Source organism: Triturus cristatus, chromosome 3_2 (genome assembly GCF_964204655.1).
Source record: "Triturus cristatus chromosome 3_2, aTriCri1.1, whole genome shotgun sequence".
Taxonomy (NCBI): Eukaryota; Metazoa; Chordata; class Amphibia; order Caudata; family Salamandridae; genus Triturus; species Triturus cristatus.
In genome coordinates, this window is record NC_140584.1 from 678,578,952 (window position 1) to 678,601,820 (window position 22,869).

General features: G+C 42.9%; 2 protein-coding genes across 5 annotated transcripts in view; one reads left to right on the plus strand and one right to left on the minus strand.

Annotated features, from left to right (window-relative positions):
• TYW5 (tRNA-yW synthesizing protein 5) overlaps positions 1 to 3,882 on the minus strand; it is a 148,907-nt gene extending 145,025 nt beyond the window's left edge. For 2 of the 4 annotated variants that reach the window (XM_085648688.1, XM_085648687.1), the window contains exon 1: positions 3,208 to 3,361. In XM_085648688.1, the coding sequence (XP_085504814.1) occupies positions 3,208 to 3,291 (84 nt within the window). In that variant the 5' untranslated portion in view covers positions 3,292 to 3,361. Of the gene's footprint in view, positions 1 to 3,207; positions 3,362 to 3,738 lie in introns of those variants that run through there. The other 2 variants (XM_085648689.1, XM_085648686.1) reach the window with 2 other exon arrangements.
• The window catches only part of MAIP1 (matrix AAA peptidase interacting protein 1), a 155,930-nt gene continuing 136,891 nt past the window's right edge, over positions 3,831 to 22,869 (plus strand). The window contains exons 1-3 of the mRNA XM_085648690.1: positions 3,831 to 4,145; positions 18,107 to 18,178; positions 18,861 to 18,987. Of these exons, the coding sequence (XP_085504816.1) occupies positions 3,831 to 4,145; positions 18,107 to 18,178; positions 18,861 to 18,987 (514 nt within the window). The remainder of the gene's footprint in view (positions 4,146 to 18,106; positions 18,179 to 18,860; positions 18,988 to 22,869) is intronic.

The following is a 22,869-nucleotide window of genomic DNA, read 5'->3' on the forward strand; positions in this document are numbered from 1 at the left end:
GCCGAGGAAGCCCGAAAGGATGGACCAAATACTCCAACCATCGGTTCCGCCATCGGAACTGCAGGAAGCGACGATGGGGAGGGTAAACTGGAATCGTCAGGTCGGCATCCTTTAAGTCTAATCTGACCATCCAGTCTCCTTTCTTTAGTAAATCTGCTAGAAGGTGGATACTCTCCATCTTGAAATGTTTGTAGGTCATAAACTGATTGAACTCTCTCTGGTTTAATACTAACCTGTGACCACCACCCTTCTGCTGTACTAAGAAGACATTGCTGCAGAACTCGCGAGGTCCGTTGTCACAGTAAGCAATCGCGCCTTTCTGCAGCAATTCTTCTATTTCTGCATCTATAAAAGCACACTCTTGTTGGGAAAAACTGAGTTGTCCTGGCTGAGTGTCTTGGAATGGTGTTTGATCAAATTCTAGGTGAAACCCATGAATAGTCTGCAAAATCCATGCATCATGTAACAACATTCCCCAATTGTGACTGAAGAATTGAGTATGACCCCCCAATGGTACCTGAGACATTTTGGTAACTCTTACCTGCAGAGTTTTGGGCTTGGAACCCAGCACGGTGTCCACCCCTATTGAAACAACGCTTATTAAATCTTTGTCTTCTGGGGTAGAAGGTTGCGCCTCTGGTGGAGTCCCAGTCACCTCTACTGCGTCCGTAGTCTCCTCTAGGAGGACCTTGGTAGTATTGACGGCCTGGCGAGCATCCCCTGCTTTGCCTGGCCCTGTTAAAAAGGCCCGCCTGAAACACTTTTTATTCCGTATTGGGCTTTGTCTAATGATGTACAGGTGCCCACATATTTTGAAACGTTTTTAACAAATCTCTCTCCAAAGAGGTTGCCCTCCGCAAGTGGACCAGGTTCCGCCGATGCCAACTCCGTCAGATTTGAATCCATCCGCATCAGCAGAAATTAGCGTCTTTCTGTAGAGATGGCGCAATTTGCGTTTCCTAAAAGGCATATTGCCCTCTGTGTCCAGCCCGCTAAGACGTCTGGATCCACTGGTGTGGTTGATTCTTTTGCTACAAGGGCCATCTCCAGTATTTTGGCCAAGGGCCCTGTCACATCTAAGAGTTTGTCCTGGCAGCCCTGACAGGCGCGATCGATCCCTTTTTTGGGGTCCTTCGCAAATTTTTTAAGTAATGTAAGGAGACTGGCGTCGATATCAGGTGTTCCTGCCACCTTGTCTGTGATATCAGGTCGAGGACACTCGGAGCGCAGCCTGTTGCGCACTTCCTTATCGAATACCTTTCTAAGATTATTGTGCAGATAGTCTGCCACCACCGGAGCTGGAGCCCAATCCGACGATCGGGGATGGATGATGTCCGACGGGTTGAATGTGAAAGGTATATTTGAATTTTGTGGTGTGATATAGGGCACCAAAATGCCTGCCTTTCTAGATCTCTTCTTAGGAGGAGCCTCCTCATCAGTCGTATCCGTACCAGTAGTGTCGGTATCTGTGTATACTCTTTGTTTGAGTTTCGCTTTCCCACCTTCGGTAGTCGAGGGTGTGGAATAACCATGAAAAGAGCATTCACCTGTGGCAGGTTCACTAAAGCGTCTGCATGGGGCCATGGCCCTGACTTTGGCTTGTTAGTCGGATTGTCAGGTTGAAGATCAACTGGGGCTTGCGACCCGTGACGCTTTGCAAAGCTTACTAGCTGCTTAGTAATAGGTTTTAAGCCAAGGCTTGCTGCACAGTATTAGGAACCTTATTCTCAATTGCACTGTTGACCGACTGCTGGACTGCGGCGTCCGGAGCGTCAACAATATTGTTCTCTAGGACAGATTCCTGTTGTCCATCCTGGTAGGATTCAACCTCTTCTTCATATCTAACCCACTCTTCCACTGCACACAATTTACTCTTGCCAAATATATAATAATGTAGAATAAGGCAAGGTAAGTATTGGAGGTGTCAGGGGAAGCCAACCCACATGCACATAAAGCAAAGAATCGAGTACCTAGCTCCTCAGCAGTAGCTGTAGTCAAAATTATTTCAGCCCTATTTAGGTTGTAAGAGCCAACAGTTGATCAGGGAGCGTGTGCTCACTCCAAGGGCCGACTCTGGTTACACCGGTCAGGCGTCACAGAGAGAACTCTGCTCGTCGTTGAACTTTCCAGGCTTTCTGAGCCTTGGAACAAGAAGGGGGCGCGTGCGGCGTACTTAGCCCCAAAAAAACACCCAAATGGGCTACACACGTCGAACGAAAACAAGCTCTGCTCCGTATTCTGGCCGAAGAGGGAAGGCCTTGACGGTAAGCGAGAGGAGCGAGCGGCCAAATTAAGCGATTATTCACCACCGATGGCAATGCGGTACTCACGCTCCCAGCAGGAGCCTCTTTATCCCCTGCCCGAACGGGATCACATTTCATGCTAGTAAGCGCGGCTGTCTCGCTCACACAACGCGGCTCAAAGATAACAAATACAAATAATCATGAGCGCAATACAAGCATATAGAATCAATTAACCCTCAACAAACACACGCTTGTGGGACTAACAATCATATATCACAATGTAATGCAAATATATTAAAATAACATGCACTTATATCTGCCGTGAGCAGCAAAGAAAGAGGCTCATGGGAAGGAGATGGTGACTCTTATAGGGTCTGACAGGATATGATGGGTTGTAAGATCATAATGGGAAATGTAGTTTATTTTTTCTATACGTTTCATTGGCTGCTGTGATTTAAACTGTAAAGAAAGTGACGCAATAATCTGAAGCCTCCGGTCCTGTAGGAGAATCTCACATGCAGGCTAGGGAGGGGAAACAATACGATACCCACTTGCATAGGCATTTTAGAAAAGAGTGAACTGTTCAAGGATATTCCCAAGCTACGTAATTGCAAAATGTGGGATACTTTTTTAAATGTATCTCACTACACACACTCGAGTGCCCTGTTCTAATTATGATTGAGTGTCTAAAAATGTCAAGCTTAAGGCATTGAAATGTCACACATAATCACCCTGAAAATATGCATAGTGTCACACATGAGAAAATTTCAAACGTGACAGCTATGCACCAAATACAAAAGGTGGGACGTAGTGTCTCATTGTAATCCCTTTTTTAAATGTTAAGGACCCTCATCACAGCCTCGAAAAGTTAGTAACACTGCACCTGATATTTCTATTACACAAACTAGGTTTCGTTTTGAAGCAGAATTCTGGAAGTCGTGAGAGGAGGATACGCCACCCTTACCAGGGGATAGATGTCTTGTAAGAAGGTGGTCCTATCTATCCCAAAAAGCTGGAGCAAGGAGACTTTCTGAACATCTTCAGCCATGACGAGAGACCGGACAAGGAAACCTACTCCAAAACAGAATAGCAGGATTCACGACAGAACTGTAACGACAGACTCATTCCCACGGACTTTTACATTGAAAAACGTGTATATTCGCGGCCATATTGAAACATCTTGAAATAACGCAGACTTACTGTAATAATTAAGAAAAAGGGTCTAAAGCGTCCGAATTGTTGACAAAACAAACATTTTCATTACAAATCAAATATATATATATTATAAATATTATGAAGTACGTATATCAAATATTTTAAAAGAAAATATGTGCAGTCTTCTTTCAGAACGCACCTTTTTTTATTTGAAAAAAATGGAGTTCCTCCGTTAATATAAAGGGGTTTATTAGCAGATGTGTTCCATTTGTGTTTGCCATACTTAGGAAACATCATGTCTTTATATGTGACCGCATCTGTTTAGCCCTCCCTTACTCACATGCGTGGCTCACCGAAATAGCGTGTGAATATTTCTTCTAAAGCAGCCTGCTTTCCGAGACCTAGCAGGTTCAGAGGTGAAAGTTCGCCAACATGGCGCTGTCCATGGGCTGGTCCCGGGTGGGTCGCTCGGTACAGCGGCAGCTGTTGCCCCGGCTGCAGGCGCCTTTCTGCGTCTTGCCACCGATGACCAGCCGCTCCCAATTGCTCCCGCCAACTCCCGCTGTTCTGCCCTTAGCCGGGCTGCGACATTACAGCTCGGGGGATGGGGGACAAAGAAAGAAGCTGGTGGTCCTGGGGATTCCCAACCCGTTGCTTTGGATCCGAAGCCGTGTCTACTATTTTCTGATTCGGTCATACTTCGACCGCGACTTCAGCATCCAGGAGTTCAGTAAGGGAGCCCGGCAGGCAAGTGTCACGGGAAGGGAACAATGTGACACACATGCAACTAGGAAAGTCACATTTGGAGAATTCTGGGATTTGTAGTCTTATTAAACCAAGTATAAAACTAGGGCTACAAGTCTCGGAATTGTAATGCAAAAAACAAGACTGGTCTATAACTGAGTGGGCACCCAACATGAGCTGTGTGTGATATCGTTGGAAAAGCGAATGCTATGTTGTGCAAAATGTGAAGGGGCACTTAAAATTAGACTTTGCGGGCAATTTGACCTGAGACGAGATATTGGCTGCCATCATTAAGATGTGACAACATTGGGCACCGAGGGACAAACATTTTATTCTTGATGGTGACATGGTACAAATTAGACTCTTCTAAGCATGCCATTTTGAGCTGTACTTTGCCCTACACAGGGTAATAAACCGTCCAATCGATCTTTATTACGAATATAATTCAGAGGAATTTCAAATTAGCGAACGTGTTTCAAAATGTCTCTTTCGGTATACACGTCCTGTTTGATATTCTCATCACACCTTTCCAGGAACATTATTGGGCCGCTTCGGTAGAATAGTCCGGTGTACACAAAACAACGCCCACCATTAAACAAGTTAACTAGCCCCATATTTCCTTTATTTATAAATTCCAAAATAATACAAAATTGTGTAGTTTTTCTTTGTCCCTATAATTAAATCTTCCATATCCACAACTGGTACACACAACTGTTTTTCTGTGCTGTTGCTCTTGAACTCCACTTTATTTTACCTTTTGAGCCCAAAATTCGAATTTATAAAATTGCGCGTTTAATTAATATCAATGCGTCGCAAATAGAGTATGTGCATTGTATTTTCCCCATAATAAAGTTTTTAATATCAAAGGGGATGGCAGTGGTGGTTACAACAGTCGCACATCATATTCTATGAATGAAATTAATCATGGCCGTTTCTAGTACGTAATTGTATAAAAGTGACGGTGCCCTTCAAGATAACAAAAACATCTCACTGCCAAAGATGTTAAAGAAACAGGTATTACTAGAACACCTGTTGGTACAGGTGTTTAGAAAACAATAGTATCTTGGCACTCTAATATTTAAATGCGCAGTAATTTGGCATATGGTAATCAAATATGAACAAATGGCCTATTTGATCGATTCTGCATGAGTAATAGTTTTCACAAATTAGAAGACCAAAAAGGTACATAAATCAATAAAGAAAAGAAGAAAACATCATATAGGAGTATTTCTGGTAAAATTTAATATTATTTGGCTCGAGATTCTTATTATTGCTAAAATGAAGTATGCAATTCAAAGCACAATAATCAAAATTTTCAAGCAGATCAAAATTTACAATTCAATGCAATTCTTTACAAAGTTGAATTAATCGTCACTTCAAATACTGTGTACAAATATATTCGCCAAAGAGAAGGTCCTAATTCTAGAGCCTTCCAAATTGAAGCAGTTTAAAGGCAACTAAAGACAGCCAATTGAAGCAGTTGTGGAAGCAACCAAAGACAGCCGACACGTGTTTCGTTACTATATGTAACTTTTTCAAGGCTGTAAACAAAAGTTTTTTGCAAAGAAATAGTATTTATTAGATGCTTTAACTGGTATGTATACTTAGATGAAGACAATCTGCAATACACATATTATTAGTATTGTGCCCGAGGGATAGTCTGTGCATTGATGTTTTCTTATAATCATATAAATAGAGTGGTGAATTTCCAACCATTGCTATAAAAGCCAGTATACCAACTGAAGAATTGAAAGATCGTGTTGATAGAAAGTGTAAAGTAAGAGTGAGATAGAAAAGTGAAAAGAATTAACAAGACCCCAAAGGATGTAAACCAGACAAAAGAAACCATTCTCCAAGAGTGCAAAGGCTCAAGGTATTATGAACCATTTAGGTTGAACCAAAAAGTAAGTATATGTACCTATTTTGTAGTGGTGATCTGTCCTAGTGAGGAAGGATTGGTTCAATCGCGGATATGATCCATGGAACGTGTTTGATTGATCCTATAAAAGAGTCAAAGGTAATGTGTGTGGTGATGTCCTTATTTCATTGCCTTATCACTAATGGTTCAAGTTTTGCCATAAATGTACCATGAGGACAAATCCGTGAATGTCCTAATCTTGATATTTCAATTAAATTTGTTATTAAAGTTTTATCAAAGCAATATAAGTATATTCAAAAAGGGTCTCTGAGGAATGTAATGGAATTTAGATCTATGATTGTCAACCTATATATTGGAAGACATAAAATCCCGGGTTATGTAAAATATATCCACAAAGAGAAGAAAGAAGCAAATTGTTCAAACATGGGGGCCTGTTGGAGAGTGGTCTAGGATAAAATGGTCATACTACGATTCCCATGTAATTGACCATTTATTTAAAACAAAATCGAGAATCTGTGTAATATCATGAACGAGTTCAGAATAGTTGATATAATGATTCAGTTCGCCCTTACAAAAAATCCCGCCTGTCCATGTACGGTCTCTCCAGCCCATATGAAATCAAAACAATGCAGGTATGTATTTTTATTTTCTTGTTTATTTTTTAAGATTAAGAATATCACCCAATTCCGTGACATATTAACTTACTTTTGCGTAGTAGTTATTAACACATAATGGTACAGGCTGTTAGTTTCCTCTGCAGAAAAGGGAAGAAGAGCAGGGATAATGTGGTAAAAAAAACCCTTCCCAGAACGAAGAATGCCAAATGCCTTCCTAAATGAATGTTAACTTACTTTTGCGTAGTAGTTATTGGCACATGATAGTGCAGACTGTTAATGTGTCTCTGCAGAGAGGGAAAGAAGAGAAGGGATAATGTAATAAAAAACCCCTTCCCCGAACGAGGAATGCCAAATGCCTTCCTAAATAAATGTTGCAGCGAATTTACTTACGGGCACGAGTAATTTGTGAGGCAAGGAAGGACTCTGATATGTCCCTGTGATAAAGACATTAGAAAAAACTGTTTTTAAAAAAAACGACATTTAGATAAAGGGGAGTTGCTTAGTGTTAAGATGGGAAGAGTATCAGTCGTTCCTATCGCGTATCACTTACTTCTAAAAAGGTGTCATGGTCCGCAAGTCGGGTCAGTCTTGTCAGGTACACAGAGACAGCCATTATGGGCTTTTTCCACTATTTAAGCGTTGGGGTGATAGGAATGGAAAGCGGACAAGTCGATTCCTAGATCACGTTAGAAATACTGAGATCGGGGGGCGTGGTTTGGACGCCGAGAGAGATGGCGGCTCGGTGATTCTCTCTGCCCGTGCGTGAAATGAATGAGGGCAGAGGAACGGGTCTCACCGCTCCTATCCAGCATCGGACGGTGGAAACAGTGATCGGAATGTGAGGGGGCCTAAGAGGCGAAGTTTGGAGGCTTTTCGCTGCTGAGAAGCGGCTCGGCCGCACCCTTAAGCGATCCGCTCGATGTCCGCGAGGACTTCGGCAGGCTACGGGACCGCGTGACTGGAGGTGTGTCGGCGGCCGGGCGGTTGCCGGAGTGGATCGAGCCCATGTGCGACTGATACCGGAGCTCAGCGGGTATATGAACAGGAGCGCGTCTGTGGTGAGGCAGAGGAGCTGCGTAGCGCGATGGGAAGTCGTTGGTGCATATCGCACAGACAAGATGGCGGCTACCGCGACATAGACGGAGAGCCCTGACGCTTCTGCTGCAGAGTCTGTGGGGTGATTGGAGCATACTGAGCTATCTGCATACCGTGAGTGATGTGTGCCTACTGGATCGTACATTGATGCTGTTAGATGTTGAAATGTGAGGCCAGCTCTACCCCCTTCAGTGCTGCCCGTGAAATGATGGTGGTGTTTGTGTCATCGTGGGAGCGGGCATGGAATGGACGGCTCCCTCCAGGGTGGAACTAAGCCTGCAAAGTCGAACCTGATGCTCCGCCTGTGGTGCGATCTGCTTTATTCATCTGGAGTTCGAGGAGCCTTACATGGGGTTGTGGAGTTGTTAATGTCTCAGGCGCTGTCTTGTGTGGGGTGATCCTTCATTACTGCTATCGTGTTGCTCTGGGCCTGCCTGGCTTCCCTGCTAACGTGTGATCTCGCCTGCAATCTTATGCCTTGCACCATGGTTCCTGTGAGTGGAGGCGCGACCATACCCTGTTCGTCTTCGCTGGTCTCCATGATGTGATCACGTACCTCTGCGCTTAGGTGGGTAACACGAGCGCCCTGTTCTGAGATCCTCCAATCATATAGATAGCGGACGGGAAGGCGCCAGGTGATGAAGCCTCAGTTGCACGCATGGTGATGTTTTAAGTTAAGGTGAATTTACCTGGCTGCTACCAGTCGGCAGAGGGGACGGCGATCAGGAGGCACTCCATGGGAGTAGGTTGAAGCACTTTGGGACATTTCTGACTGGCAACGGAATCTACACGACGGACTACCATGGCTGATAGTAAAGAATCTGTGAAAAGCATGAAGAGGCTCAAATCTGATCAGTCGAATCCTAGTTCACCCAGCAAGGGAGCGAAAGGTAATCCGGACCCGATGGAACTGATACTTAATAAACTGGAAGAAGTTAGGGAGTTAGCTAAGGCAACCAAAGATGAGGTGGCGGCTATCAGGCAGGATAATCGCGAAACCAATGCAAGATTGGTGGAGGCAGAGTCGAGGATTAGCAGACTTGAGGATCTAGAAGTAAAGTCGTGTGCAGCCATCAACCGCTTATGCATATCATCGGATCAAACTATGCGGAAACTGGCGGAGTTGGAGGACAGAAACAGGCGGGGGAACCTACGCATTTTTGGCCTTCCGGAGGGATCGGAGGATCAGCATGCGAGCTGTGGGGCCTTCTTGGAGTCTTGGTTTACCCAGGCTACTAATCTGTCCTTTCACCATCCACTGGAGTTTGATAGGGCTCATAGAGTGCCAGGCAAGATAAGTAAAAATCATAAAGGGCCCAGAGCGATTGTGTGCAAGCCATTGCGATATCAACATGTGGAGCAGATTCTTGACTTCATGAGGAAAAACAACCATATTTTATGGAAATCGGTCAAGGTATACATCTCACAGGACTACAGTAAAGAGACGGTGGAGGTTAGGAAAGCGTTCTTGGCACTGCGACCAATGCTAAAGAAAAGGGGCTTCCAATATGGGTTTGCTGGCCCTGCAAAGTACCGTGTGTTGGTCCACGGGTCTCCACATTTCTTCTCGGATCCTTTGAAACGGAAACGCATGCTTGATGGTCCGGACGATCTGGACATGGATACAAGCTCCTCAATGGGGGCAGTAGCGCAGGCCTCAGCCTCAGGTTATAAGTGACCACAGCTCTGAATGAGCTAATGCTACTTGAAGGGGCAGGTTGCCTGGGGCATGTTCTCTGCCTCGAGGTTCTCTCCAAAGACAGTTCTGTTGGCAGTATGCAGTTGCAGATGCTCAGGGTACCTGGCCACATAATATGTTTTAGAATTATTACCTTTCGAATAGATGGGTTTCAGTTTAACGGGCCAAGATTGCTAATGGTCATGTATAATGTTTCACAGGTTCATTAGGTGGGTTTGTAGTGATTGACGGGGGCGGACTGTTGTTTAAACGGCTGGTCTAGTATGGCTGATGAGGTACCCGAAGGTTGTGCTGGTGGGGGGGGTGTTGATGTCTAAGGGGTGGTAATAGGCCTTAGTTTAAGGGGGATAGTTCCTCTGTTCCATGGTTTTTATCTCTCTGTAACAGCTATGCACGGGGGGGTGGGGTTTCCGACGCATTCTCTTTCCAGTCACCATGCCTAAATCGTTCAGTTGGGGTGGGGAGGGTGGGGGGCTGGGTTTTTTTTGGGTAGGGGTATGTGTTCCTTGTTTTTTGTTCTTATTTTTGTTTGTTCCGGCTTGCATGGTCTCCATCCTCTTGCTTCTCGTGGGTGTGGGTGGTGCTGGGCACTACTGCGGCTTTAAATGCACTTACATTGTGAAGTATATGCTTCTTGTGATGTTGATGCAACCTCCTGATGCTAAATAGCTCACTTAGTTCTCCGATGGGAGTATGTAATTTGGACAGACTGAAGGTACTGTCGTTTAACGTTAAGGGCCTGAACCAGCCTGTTAAGAGACAGAAGATATTAGATTATGTTAAAAGACTGAGGGGTGATATTGTTTTACTCCAGGAGACGAAGCTTGAAGCGAAGCAGTTTTACCACCTGAGGAATAAATTTTATAATGAGGTGGTGGGTGTTGAGGCTGTGAATAAAAAGAATGGTGTCCTGATACTTGTTGCGAGGAAATCTAAGGTGGAGGTTTTATCGTCTGAAGTTAGTGCAGATGGTAGATGGGTCACGGCCAAGATGAGTAAGGATAATACAGAGTTCTATGTTACTAGCGTGTACGCACCCAACACTAGCGACTTGGTCTTTTGGGACAAACTAAATAAACACCTTGAAACTATTCCGGACAATGCGTTGCACATAGTAGCTGGGGATTTCAATCTTCCAATAGATGCAATTTTAGATAGAGACTCACACTGCATCTTTAAACCAACAAAAGCTCATAAAGCTTTTCTTAGTATGTGTAAGCGCTTTAACTTGGTGGATACATGGAGACTCCAGAATCCCACTGAGAGGGATTATACTTTCTATTCTTCACCACACGACTCGTATTCCCGGATTGACTTCCTCCTTATCACACAGAATGGCGTTCCTAGATTAGACTCTACAACCATTGAACCTCGTGTATTATCGGATCACTCGTGCATTTCATTAACAATTACGAATTCGTCAGACATCTTGGAGGCTGAATGATGAAATCCTAACTAGTGACAAGCACCGGTCCACAATCCAGGAGGCGATATCCTCCTACCTTCAGATTAATAAACAGGGGGACACGTCCGATCTCATTAGGTGGGAGGCTCTGAAAAGTACTATAAGGGGAGTGTGTATCAAAATTAGGTCAGAGATGAATAAATCTTATACTGAGAAGTTGGAGGCTTTGGAGATGGACATTAGGAATCTAGAGATTAAACATCTAAAAGATAGGGATGAGATGTCTCTCGCTGCGTTGGCGGATAAAAAATATGAATATAATAAAATAGTTAGTGAGAGAGCGGGAGTCTGGCTTGACAAGGGCAGGCGATTTAAGCTATGTGAGTCTAATAAGGCAGGAAAGTCCCTCGCCTCATACTTGAAGTTCAAGGTTCAGAAGAACTCTATTAGCGTCATTAAAGATGCATTGGGACACTCGCATTCAGACCCTCACAAAATAACGGAGGTGTTTCGGGTTTTTTACGAGGACCTCTACGCAAAAAATGAGGCGGTAGAAGAATCTAGAATTAAGGACTATTTAGATGAATGCGAACTCCCACAGCTTTCGGATGAGGACCGGGTCAGTCTTAATGGTCCAATTAGCTCTTCAGAGATAGAGGCTGCTATTAAACGCTTAAAGGTAGGGAAAGCCCCGGGCCCTGACGGATTCACTGCAAAATTTTATAAAACCTTCCCCTCCCTATTGGTCGAACCCCTACTAAGGCTATTTCAAGGTATTAATAAAATGGGTGAGGTAAGGGGTACTTTGGCAGAGACCATAATTGCTGTACTTCCTAAAGATGGGAAAGACCCCTCGCTTCCGAAAAACTATAGACCGATCTCATTGATTAATATTGATTGCAAACTCCTGGCCATGATACTTTCCGCCCGCCTCCAGGGGGTTCTCCCGCAGCTGATCCATCCATCCCAAGCAGGCTTCCTTAAGAATCGTTTGTCCAGTGACAATACAAGAATTTTGGCGCACGTACTAGAAAAAGCGAAACTTTTAGACACACCGACTGCAGCAATAACACTAGATGCTGAAAAAGCATTCGATAAGGTTGATTGGTCCTTCCTCCGTGCTGTTCTCTGTAAATTCAATTTAGGGGAGTAATTTACTAGACTGGTAATGTCCCTTTACTGCTGCCCTTCGGCGCGTGTTAGGGCTGGTGGATCCTTTTCCTCTCCCTTTTGCTTACAACAAGGCACGAGACAGGGTTGCCCCCTGTCACCCTCACTGTTCCTGTTGGCAATTGAACCGTTCTTATATCATATAAGGCATGACTCAAATATAGCGGGTATACCGTTTGGGGATTGCACTGTAAAATTAACGGCTTATGCGGACGACGTACTGATTATGTCAGAAAGAGCGGATGAAGCAATTCCGGCGCTCATGACTGACATTGAGGAATTTTCCAGAGTCTCTGGATATAAACTCAATAAAGATAAAACGGAGGTCAAACTTTTGAACAATGTTGGGGACAAGGGGATTATTGGAGATTCTGGGCTTACATGGCAGCCTCGGTGTTTTAAATATCTTGGGCTGGATTTTGATAAGGATTTGATCTCTACGCTGAAAGTAAATGAAGACTTGACCCTGAAAAAGATTTCTACATTACTGGAAGGTTGGTCCCCAAAGTTTCTCTCCTGGTGGGGTAGAGCAGAGACGCTTAAAATGATGTCGACTCCGTTGGTCAACTATCTGGCCAGTATGCTCCCTATGACGTTCTCTAATGCTTTTGTTACTAAGGTGGATCAGTTGTTTGGGGATTTTCTGTGGCAGGGCAAGAAGGCCAGAGTCTCACTGAAGAAATTACAATTAGCAAAAGACAAAGGCGGTCTGGGTCTCCCGTCCTTCAGGTGCTATCAGACAGCGTTTCTGTGCAAACAAGGTGCTCAGTGGCTGTTAAAATCCCCTGCGTATACACCACTATGGATTAATATTGAAGAGGCACTGGTGGATCACGCGCCTTTGGAGGCCCTCCTTACGATGGACCTGTCACACCTTCCTCATTCTAAATATATCATGCTTAATACTAGAAGGGCCTTACTTAGACTCGACCAAACACATAAAACAAACTTGACATTTGCCAGATCATCGTTTATGTCCTTGTGGAGGAATGCCCGTCTTAAACATAAGGGTAGTAGTATATTCTGGGAGTCTTGGTCCAAGAAGGGCATTAATTTGGTGAAGGACTTATATGATGATAAGGCTCCGCTGCCATTCTCGACCTTACAGCACCGGTATGATCTTACCCCGATGGATTTTTATGATTTCCTAAAACTTAAATCGATTCTGACAGCGAGTAACTTCTCTCCTTATGTCCCATGGCTACTACAGCATATCCCACGACTAATACATGCTGGACACTTTGTGTCGAAGGTATATAAAATGTTGTTGCCTCTACCCATGAAAAAAACACAAAAGAGTGGAGGGCGTATGGGAGGCGGAGCCAAATCTATCAGGCATATCCTTTGATTGGGAAGTGATTCATAAGTTAGCCCTTACACATAAAGTCTCACCCATCCTATTTCAGACGAAATATATGCTTCTCAACAGGGCCTTTTGGACGCCCGACAGGCTTTTCAGATGTAAATTAAGAGATTCCCCTGTGTGCTGGAACTGTCAGTCAGGTACTGGGGATCTTGCACACATGCTATTTTCCTGTCCTTCATTAGGGGATTATTGGGGGAAGATATTTGATTGCATTTCTCACGTTTTTAAGATAAAACCTATACAGGAATTTGTTTACGTCATTCTGGGGGCACTGGACCCACAAATAACAACTGACCAAGATCGCCAGCTGATGGATTTAATGTTAACAATGGCATGTAAAGTGATTCTTTGCAAATGGAAAAATGCGACTGAAGTGAGCTTTAAAATCTGGCAGGAATGGCTATCTTTCCTGAGGGGGTCTAGCAATCCGGCGCTGCAGGCTTCTACCTGGAGCCCTTCTAACAAAAAGCTTTGGAAATCATTGGATGCATTCTCCTTTCATTATGAGCCACCTTGAGAGGTATACTGTGGTTGGTCCCTCTGAGTGGGGTTGTTGTAAGGTGAGGCGTTATTGACCCCTCGAGTCCCGGGGCGCTGCGCCCACACATGAAGCAATGTAATGGGAATGTACCTGTATTTGATGATGCGAACTGGAACGGGGTTTTATTCTTTATTTCATTTGTCTTGTCACTCATTTCTATTTTTTGTATTTGTATGTACGGACATGACTATTTTGAACTTTGTCTACGGAAGTGTTATTGTATTGTCTCTGTTACTTTAATAAAAACAATTTGAAATAAAAAAAAGAATTACTGAGATCGAAAACGGACTAGGAACCTTTTGTTTACTTGCAGCCACCATATTTGCCAAATGGTGGATGTATTTCTAAATAGACCGTAAACATTAGGGTAATTGCAGTGAAAAGTGGACAGTTCGATTCACAAATCCAGTTAGAATTATTGAGAAAGAAGACGGACTAGGAATCTTTTATTCACTCATTGCCGCTATGTTTAAAAGATGTTCGGTATGTGTCTAAATATACCGTAAATATAAACGATAGGCATAAAGCTCAGACATTTAAAGTTAACACTGTGGCGGAATGTCCAATTATGTCCCGTGGTTGTGTCAACTGATTTATTTGCTAGGTGTTAATATTAGATTCCTAAATCCAGTTAGAGTTACCGAAAAAGAAAACGGACTGGGAGCCTTTTGTTCACTTGTAGCCACCATATTTGAATGATGATAGATATGTGTCTAAAAGGACCGTAAACATTAAGAATAGATGTAAGGCTCAGACAGTTAAAGTTAGGACAATGGCGGAATATCCAATTGCGACCCGTGATATTGTCAATTTATTTATTTGCTGAGTGTTAGTATTTTTTGTAAGGGGGAACTTAATCATTATATCAACTATTCTGAACTCGTTCATGATATTACACAGATTCTCGATTTTGTTTTAAATAAATGGTCAATTACATGGGAATCGTAGTATGACCATTTTATCCTTGACCACACTCCAACAGGACCCCATGTTTGAACAATTTGCTTCTTTCTTCTCTTTGTGGATATATTTTACATAACCCAGGATTTTATGTCTTCCAATATATAGGTTGACAATCATAGATCTAAATTCCATTACATTCCTTAGAGACCCTTTTCGAATATACTTATATTGCTTTGATAAAACTTTAATAACAAATTTAAATGAAATATCAAGATTAGGACATTCACGGATTTGTCCTCATGGTATATTTATGGCAAAACTTGAACCATTAGTGATAAGGCAATGAAATAAGGACATCACCACACACATTACCTTTGACTCTTTTATAGGATCAATCAAACATGTTCCATGGATCATATCGGCGATTGAACCAATCCTTCCTCACTAGGACAGATCACCACTACAAAATAGGTACATATACTTACTTTTTGGTTCAACCTAAATGGTTCATAAAACCTTGAGCCTTTGCACTCTTGGAGAATGGTTTCTTTTGTCTTTCTTTTGTCTGGTTTACATCCTTTGGGGTCTTGTTAATTGTTTTCACTTTTCTATCTCACTCTTACTTTACACTTTCTATCAACACGATCTTTCAATTCTTCAGTTGGTATACTGGCTTTTATAGCAATGGTTGGAAATTCACCACTCTATTTATATGATTATAAGAAAACATCAATGCACAGACTATCCCTCGGGCACAATACTAATAATATGTGTATTGCAGATTGTCTTCATCTAAGTATACATACCAGTTAAAGCATCTAATAAATACTATTTCTTTGCAAAAAACTTTTGTTTACAGCCTTGAAAAAGTTACATATAGTAACGAAACACGTGTCGGCTGTCTTTGGTTGCTTCCACAACTGCTTCAATTGGCTGTCTTTGGTTGCCTTTTAACTGCTTCAATTTGGAAGGCTCTAGAATTAGGACCTTTTCTTTGGCGAATATATTTGTACACAGTATTTGAAGTGAAGATTAATTCAACTTTGTAAAGAATTGCATTGAATTGTAAATTTTGATCTGCTTGAAAGTTTTGATTATTGTGCTTTGAATTGCTACTTCATTTTAGCAATAATAAGAATCTTGAGCCAAATAATATTAAATTTTACCAGAAATACTCCTATATGATGTTTTCTTCTTTTCTTTATTGATTTATGTACCTTTTTGGTCTTCTAATTTGTGAAAACTATTACTCATGCAGAATCGATCGAATAGGCCATTTGTTCATATTTGATTACCATATGCCAAATTACTGCGCATTTAAATAAAGTTTTTAAGTTGACATAGCAAGGCCTCAAATCAATTTGCATAAGTTATACTGAGCACATTTTAGATGTACCTTCTAGTTTCTGTCTTTGTAGCTCATCAATCAATCAATCAATCGGTGATTTATAAAGCGCGCCACTCACCCGTGAGGGTCTCAAGGCGCTGGGGTGGTGGTTCGGGTGGGAGGGGGTGCAGTTCGAGTTCAGTCGAAGAGCCAGGTCTTAAGGTTCCTTCTGAAGGTTTGGAGGGTGGGGGAGTGTCTGATGTTGAAAGGGAGCTCGTTCCAGGCTTTGGCTGCGACCTAGGAGAAAGCTCTTCCGCCTGCTCTGGTTCTGCGGATGCGGGGGGTTTCTGCGTGGGCGAGGTCTGCGGAACCAAGGTTCCTCTTGGGTACGTGGAAGGAGACTCTCTCATTGAGGTATTTGGGTCCGATGTTGTGGAGTGATTTGTAAGCGTGGGTGAGCAGTTTGAAGGTTACTCTCTTCTCGACAGCGAGTCAGTGGAGGCGTTGGGTCATGTGTTCGTGCCGCGGGGTTCCGAGGACGAGTCTGGCTGCGGCGTTCTGGATGGTTTGGAGCTTGTGGAGAAGGGTTTTGTTGATTCCGGCGTAGAGGGCCTTGCCGTAGTCCAGTCTTCTGGTTATGAGAGCGTGGGTGATGGTTTTTCTGCATTCTGGGGGTATCCATTTGAAGGTCTTGCAGAGGATCCAAAGGCAGTTGAAGCTGGTGGAGGCGATGGAGTTGATCTGGCGGGTCATGGTGAGGGAGGAGTTGAGGATGATGCAGAGGTTATGTTAAACCTAAAGGAGCTCATGTTAAAAAATGTCCTTCATTGTTTTGTAAAATCACTCATCATTTATGGTCTTGTGTATATTCATTTTGGCTGCAACCATTTGCGCGCTTCTGCCCGCTGCCGTAGGAGCATACATACGATGTTTCAATGTACAAGGTTGATGTCTTTGCTAAGAGAACTGTGGTTTATCCATATTTTCAAGCAGCTATTGTTTATTAATACAATGTTATTTTCCATTAGTATGAAGTCTGAAAGTCCTACTTAACTATTAATTGTGGGAGGGTTTCTAGAGTAAACTTGTTTTACGTAATGTAACTTCTAAGTGATGAGTGACTTGTATTGTTGAAATTTTAGGTGTACAACCCTTTGTTCCACTTCACATCATTGTTAGGTTTGAATCTCCGCAGTTAAAAATATTATGAGGAGTTGTGTGCCACTGCTTTTTCCCTTACCCTTAGAGACAGACTCCACGTCAGACTGTTGTTTGACTTTGAACTGTGCTGTTCCTTTAATTATTTGCTCTTGATTTATTATTTGCCCTATGCCAGACCATATTTGGTTGTGGATACTAACTAGAAAAATGTTCTGCTTCAATTGCCTATGCAGATTCACATTAATATGCATTTTGAATATTTTGAAATTAATTAACTAATCAATGTGCTTTCTGTTCTGTTATGATTTCTAAATTTTAAATGACTCTTCATGGCTTGTACTTGAACTCTGTCCTGGTTGGATTTTCCATTGTAGAATTCCTGTGTGAATTGTCCTGTGTGGGCTCTCTCTGGGTTTTCTTGTGATTTGTGCAGAAGGCTTATGTCCTTTCAGACTTACACACAGAAGGCTACACATAGCCCAGGTCCATCTTATTCGCTCTTTTAATGGTAAAACGTGGAGACATCATTTAAGTACTTCAGTTTTCTTTCAGCACGCACAGGTCTTCTTTTAATTCTATGGCCAATAAGAAGGGAAAGTTGTTCTATGTTATTATTCAAGTTCTGACTACCAGTCTTACCTTATGTTTCTTCCTCTGCTTGCCCTTTCTTGTTTTCCATTTCTACCCTTCCATGCTCATGCTTTTCTGCATAATATTGATGCTACCTTCACAAAGTACCAACATGAATTATACTAAATACTTGTGTCCAAGTGAGTAATATGTATTATTTCTTTTTTTTAGGCTTTCAGCATTGTGTCTAAGCTGCTGTCTCAGTGTAACTTTGATGCACTAAAAGAACTTGTAATTGATGAGGTGAATATATTTATGTATACGTATATTGCAGTTATTTTACCACCATGGGTGAAACGTGAATGAACCTCACTGTTTGTGGAGGGGAAGTACTGTGTTTGTTAGGAACTGGGGTTAGGCTGCATATCATTAAATTGTGGAGCTATCCTGTCTGCTTCACACAGACAAGGATTCTCCTCCTGGTGGGAGGAAGTACACGCTCACGTGGGAAAAGGAGGATGGAATTAGGAAGGATACATTGGTCTATAGGAAAGGAATGGAACCTGGGCAACCTTAGTGTGGTGTAAATTATTATAAAATTGTCAGTATAACATAAAATGTGTTGGGTGCCTTGTAGTAAGGAAGAGTTGGGTGTATTGCAAAGCTTTGGAGGCTTCTTTGCCCAACAGATGAATAGTTGTAAAGAGATGCTTGCTATACATGTACTGATGGTCTTCCAAAAGTGTTAATCCACACTTTCTGCAGACTTCTCCAGTTAAGGGTCCCCCCCCCAAGAACTGGATAAAGGATATCTTCAATGATTTGGTTGTTTATTGTCAAGACGAGGTTTTGAAGCTATGACCTATGCAATATATCTATTATCTATTTGTTTCCATACACCCGCTAGGGCTATTCGAACCGATGAAATTACAGAAGTATTTGTAAAGTACAGTGATATTGACATCTTTGTTTCCTTCAAACCCAGGTACTACAAGGATTAAAGGAAAAATGTTCTGCTCTCCCTGAAAGCCACAAGAGGGCGCTGGCTGCAGAATCAGATGAAATCATGTACTTGACACCCGGGGACGTGGGCATTTACTATGACGATAATGGTACGTTGAGGAGAAAATGCTTTCGTCGATTATTTTCCCTTGTTCTAAAGAAATATAAAGAGGAGTTGGTTTTTCACATATCAGAAATAGAATATCGTTATCAGATTGCTTAGGTTTGTTGGGGTATGAATCTGACCTCCTGTCTTTAACCACCATGCCAGTGATCTTGAAAAGGCAAGAAATGTCTAATTCTCACTGAGAAACATCGGAAGACAAATGCAACCTTTCCAATAGTTAAAGAGACATGCTCTTAATAGTGGGTTATTTTTCTTACTTGGAACGTGACTTTGTTACACTGAACTTTACAGTTGGGCACAGGTAATGTGGATGCTGCCTGTGCCATACTGATTTCGGTTCAGGATTTCTGACAGAGAGGCACTGAGTGTCACAGATCCAGGAATGGGCTATTGAGTCTCTAAGTGTGACTTACAGTTTAGGAACCAGATTACATATGGTTAGAGAGAGTATGAGACTGATCTTTCTGTAAGAAAAGTGGGAACTAGTCCAGGTTGTAGTGTCTTGCAAGCTAACAATGACGGAACCCTTTTGGCTCCTGACGAACTCCGTAGAATTATGACGTTATGAATTGAGTGCATTGCAGTGAAGGCTGCTTTAGAATGTTGAGTTCACAGTGACACATAGACGAATAAAGACATGTATTACTGAGCTCAGTGCGTGGTGTAGTCATTGACCGGTACCCCAGATGGGAATATGCTACAAATGGCGATGAGATAGGGGATATGTAACCCGAAGATTAACAGTGCTCTCTTGGAGTGTTTGCCGTAGTCCTAGCAAACTGCTTGTGCGTGCCACATGTGCCTTCGTCAAAGTACAGAATCAATGCTGAATGCACGAGGAGTCAAAGCGCAGTTTCAGGTGCTGTGAAGCAGTTGAAAACGAAAGCATTTACAGAGAATCTACACATTGTTGGTTGAGAACCTGTTGGTTAGGCCATAGATAATGGTACCGTGATACTACGCAACATAGAGCTATACATAGTACGGAGTGATAACACTGCGTTTACGAGTGCTGCCAAGCAGAGATCAACCTGGTGTCAAAAAGTACAACGCGACCCCCAAGTGCAAGGTAACACTGCGATTGCAAGTGCTGCTTGGTACAGATCAACCAGGTGTCAAGACAAGAATTAAGAGACAGACCATTTCGAGAGAATGCTGTGGTTGGAAGCAGTCACATTCTATCAATGTTCTTACCAGAGCCTTGGAAAAAGGAACAGCTCTACAACCTCAGTAGCAGCGAGGAGACCCAAGAAGAAGCGCAGGCTTTGTGCTGACTGAGCGGTCCAATACCTATAGTGGCACACCATCAAATCTGCTTGGTGGCGGTTCGGAACGTCATCAAATGTCTCAGAGAAAGTAAAGGGCTCCAATGGAGACCAAGAGAGAGGTCGCCATTCCACAAACTGTCCATGTTGACCGAGAGGCCAGCACATCAGAGATGGCACAGATGACCCGGTTTCTAATGAACGGCAGAGAGTGTTGAAGAGAACTCCATGCTAAGTGTCAGCCACTCCCACAAATGGTTACAATGCATCTGCTTTCTTGAAACCACCATCGTCATTCGATACCGCCAAAAAGCAAAATATTGGCGACTGATAGGCTACTTGGACAGAGACATTTAAAGATTTCTTTGATGCATTTGTAGAGACTGATAACAAAAAGATTATCAAATATCTCAAAAATCTTGCTGGTGATGGCGTAAAGGAAGCCATAAAGGAAATGCCACAAACTGACGAAAAAATTACATATCTTCAGATTGAAGAAACCTTGCATCTCAAGTTCAATCCAATGCCAAATGTTGACTATAAAAGATATATTTTCAGTCAAGGACGACAGAAAGTTGGCGAAATCTTCGATTAATTTGCAGAGAGATTTGAAACATTCCTCAAACACTGTAAATTCAGTTAAATTAATGATGAAGAGGCCATACGTCTTGAGCTCATTGTTGGATGTAGTTAGATTTATTCAGATGGCAAATGCTGAGAGAATCTTTGAGTCTGGAACAAGTGTTGATGGCTAATAGAGCTGAAGAGCGTACCGATCGACAAGCAGCTAACATGGAGGCCAGAGGTGCCCAGAATGAATCCGTTATGAGTCTGACAAGCAAGTCAAAGCAAAAGACTGAAGGAAACACCTGATGTCGATACATAAAAAGAAGTTATGTTTTAGATGTGGATATTTGTTTCCACACGAAGACAAGTGTCCCGCCATTGGACAGAAATATAAGGGCTGTGAGATGGAGAACCGTTTCGTGACTGTGTGCAAAGCAAAGCGAAAAACAAGCATTGGCATAGCCAATAGGTCTCGCTTTTGGGACCTTATAAGTATTTAGTTATGCAGCACAATATCCTTGGTACAACGTCGACTGTTGCATGGCGAAACACTTATAAGGTCCCCAAGGTGAGACCTATTGGCTATACCAATGCTTGTTTATTTTGACAAATTAAGCATTGCTTCAAGTACACATCTACGCACAACAAGCAAGGCTGAGTCCTAGAGAGGAAACAAAGAACCAATCCTCCTTACATCCTTAACGGCAGTAAACACACCCGGCGTCAGCGCTCTACCTACAGAGTTAAAATACTGTGTACAGTACAACAGATGCTGGGGTTCGAGGCCTTTTAGGTGAAGGACGGCCTTGGTGCGAACAAAACAAAACTGTGAAACCGGAAGGCAGGACAAAACCTCGCAAGTGTAAGCAAAGGCGCACGAAAAAAGATGGGACGGAAGAAAGAACGGATGACAGGAGGAAAAGAAGAAGGAATAAGGGAAGAATTGCAGGTGAGGTAAGAAAGAAGGCAGGTGAGGGAAGAAGGAAGAGGGAATATAGAAAAGACAGACGGAAGAAAGGACAGACAGAAGGAAGGAAAGAGCGAAGGATGGAATAATGGAAGAGAGACAGGAAAGAAAGGTGGGAAGCAAGGGAGCAGGGAAAGGAAAAAGAATGGAAAGTCCGGGATCCTGGGGCAAAGGATGGAGCGGACGGGGGATACTATGGAGGGACAAATAGAATGAGGGAAGGAACGACAGGGAACGTGAGAAGGAGAGGGAGGGATGTAAAAAAGGTAGGGCAGAAGGAAACCTGGAAGGTAGGAAGGATGGACGGAAGAGGGAAGGTAGGGCAGAGTAGACTGAGGGAGGGGGAAAGAAGGAAGGTGGACGGACAGGGAAAGAACCTAGGGAGGGACATAGAAAGGGGGCAAAGAGGGAAGGAATAAAAGGAATGAGAAAATAATGGGGCAAGAGAAAGAATGAAAAAGAAAAGGACGAGGGAATTAAGGCGAAGGTGAAAGAACAAAGAAACAAAGCGCAGGGGTGAAGATGCAGTTGGGTACGGGGAGAGAAGGATGAAAGATAGGAAGAACTAGGGGCATATTCACCAGACACAGCAAAAAAAATACAAGAAGTATTACATTTGTAAAAGCTTATTTGTACTTTTGTTACCACACAGGTGGGTGAGTTTTACAGTAGACACCAGCTTCATGTGATATGGCTACAAAGAAGTATTACATTCTTCTGTATCAGCTTGCACCTTTGTCAACAAACACTGAAGAAAGACTGTGTATTCGAACTATGTGGTACACATAGAGAGGATGCACTGATAAACATGTTAGAAAGACCGCTTTGTTTCCACAGTGTTTGTAGAATCTTTAATATGGCTGCCTATACCTAAACGGTGATGGATATACGCCGTGGTTCATGGCACATTACTGTGCATATTACACTACATAGGTAGTTCTCTTTGTGTTATTGGGTATGTGGACACCGTGAAAGGACCATGGCCAGGATGGGAACAGGAGTGGGGGTCGAAGGGCACCCCCATAAAAAACAACAAATAAAAAAAGCAGCAATAACCCGGGAAGCC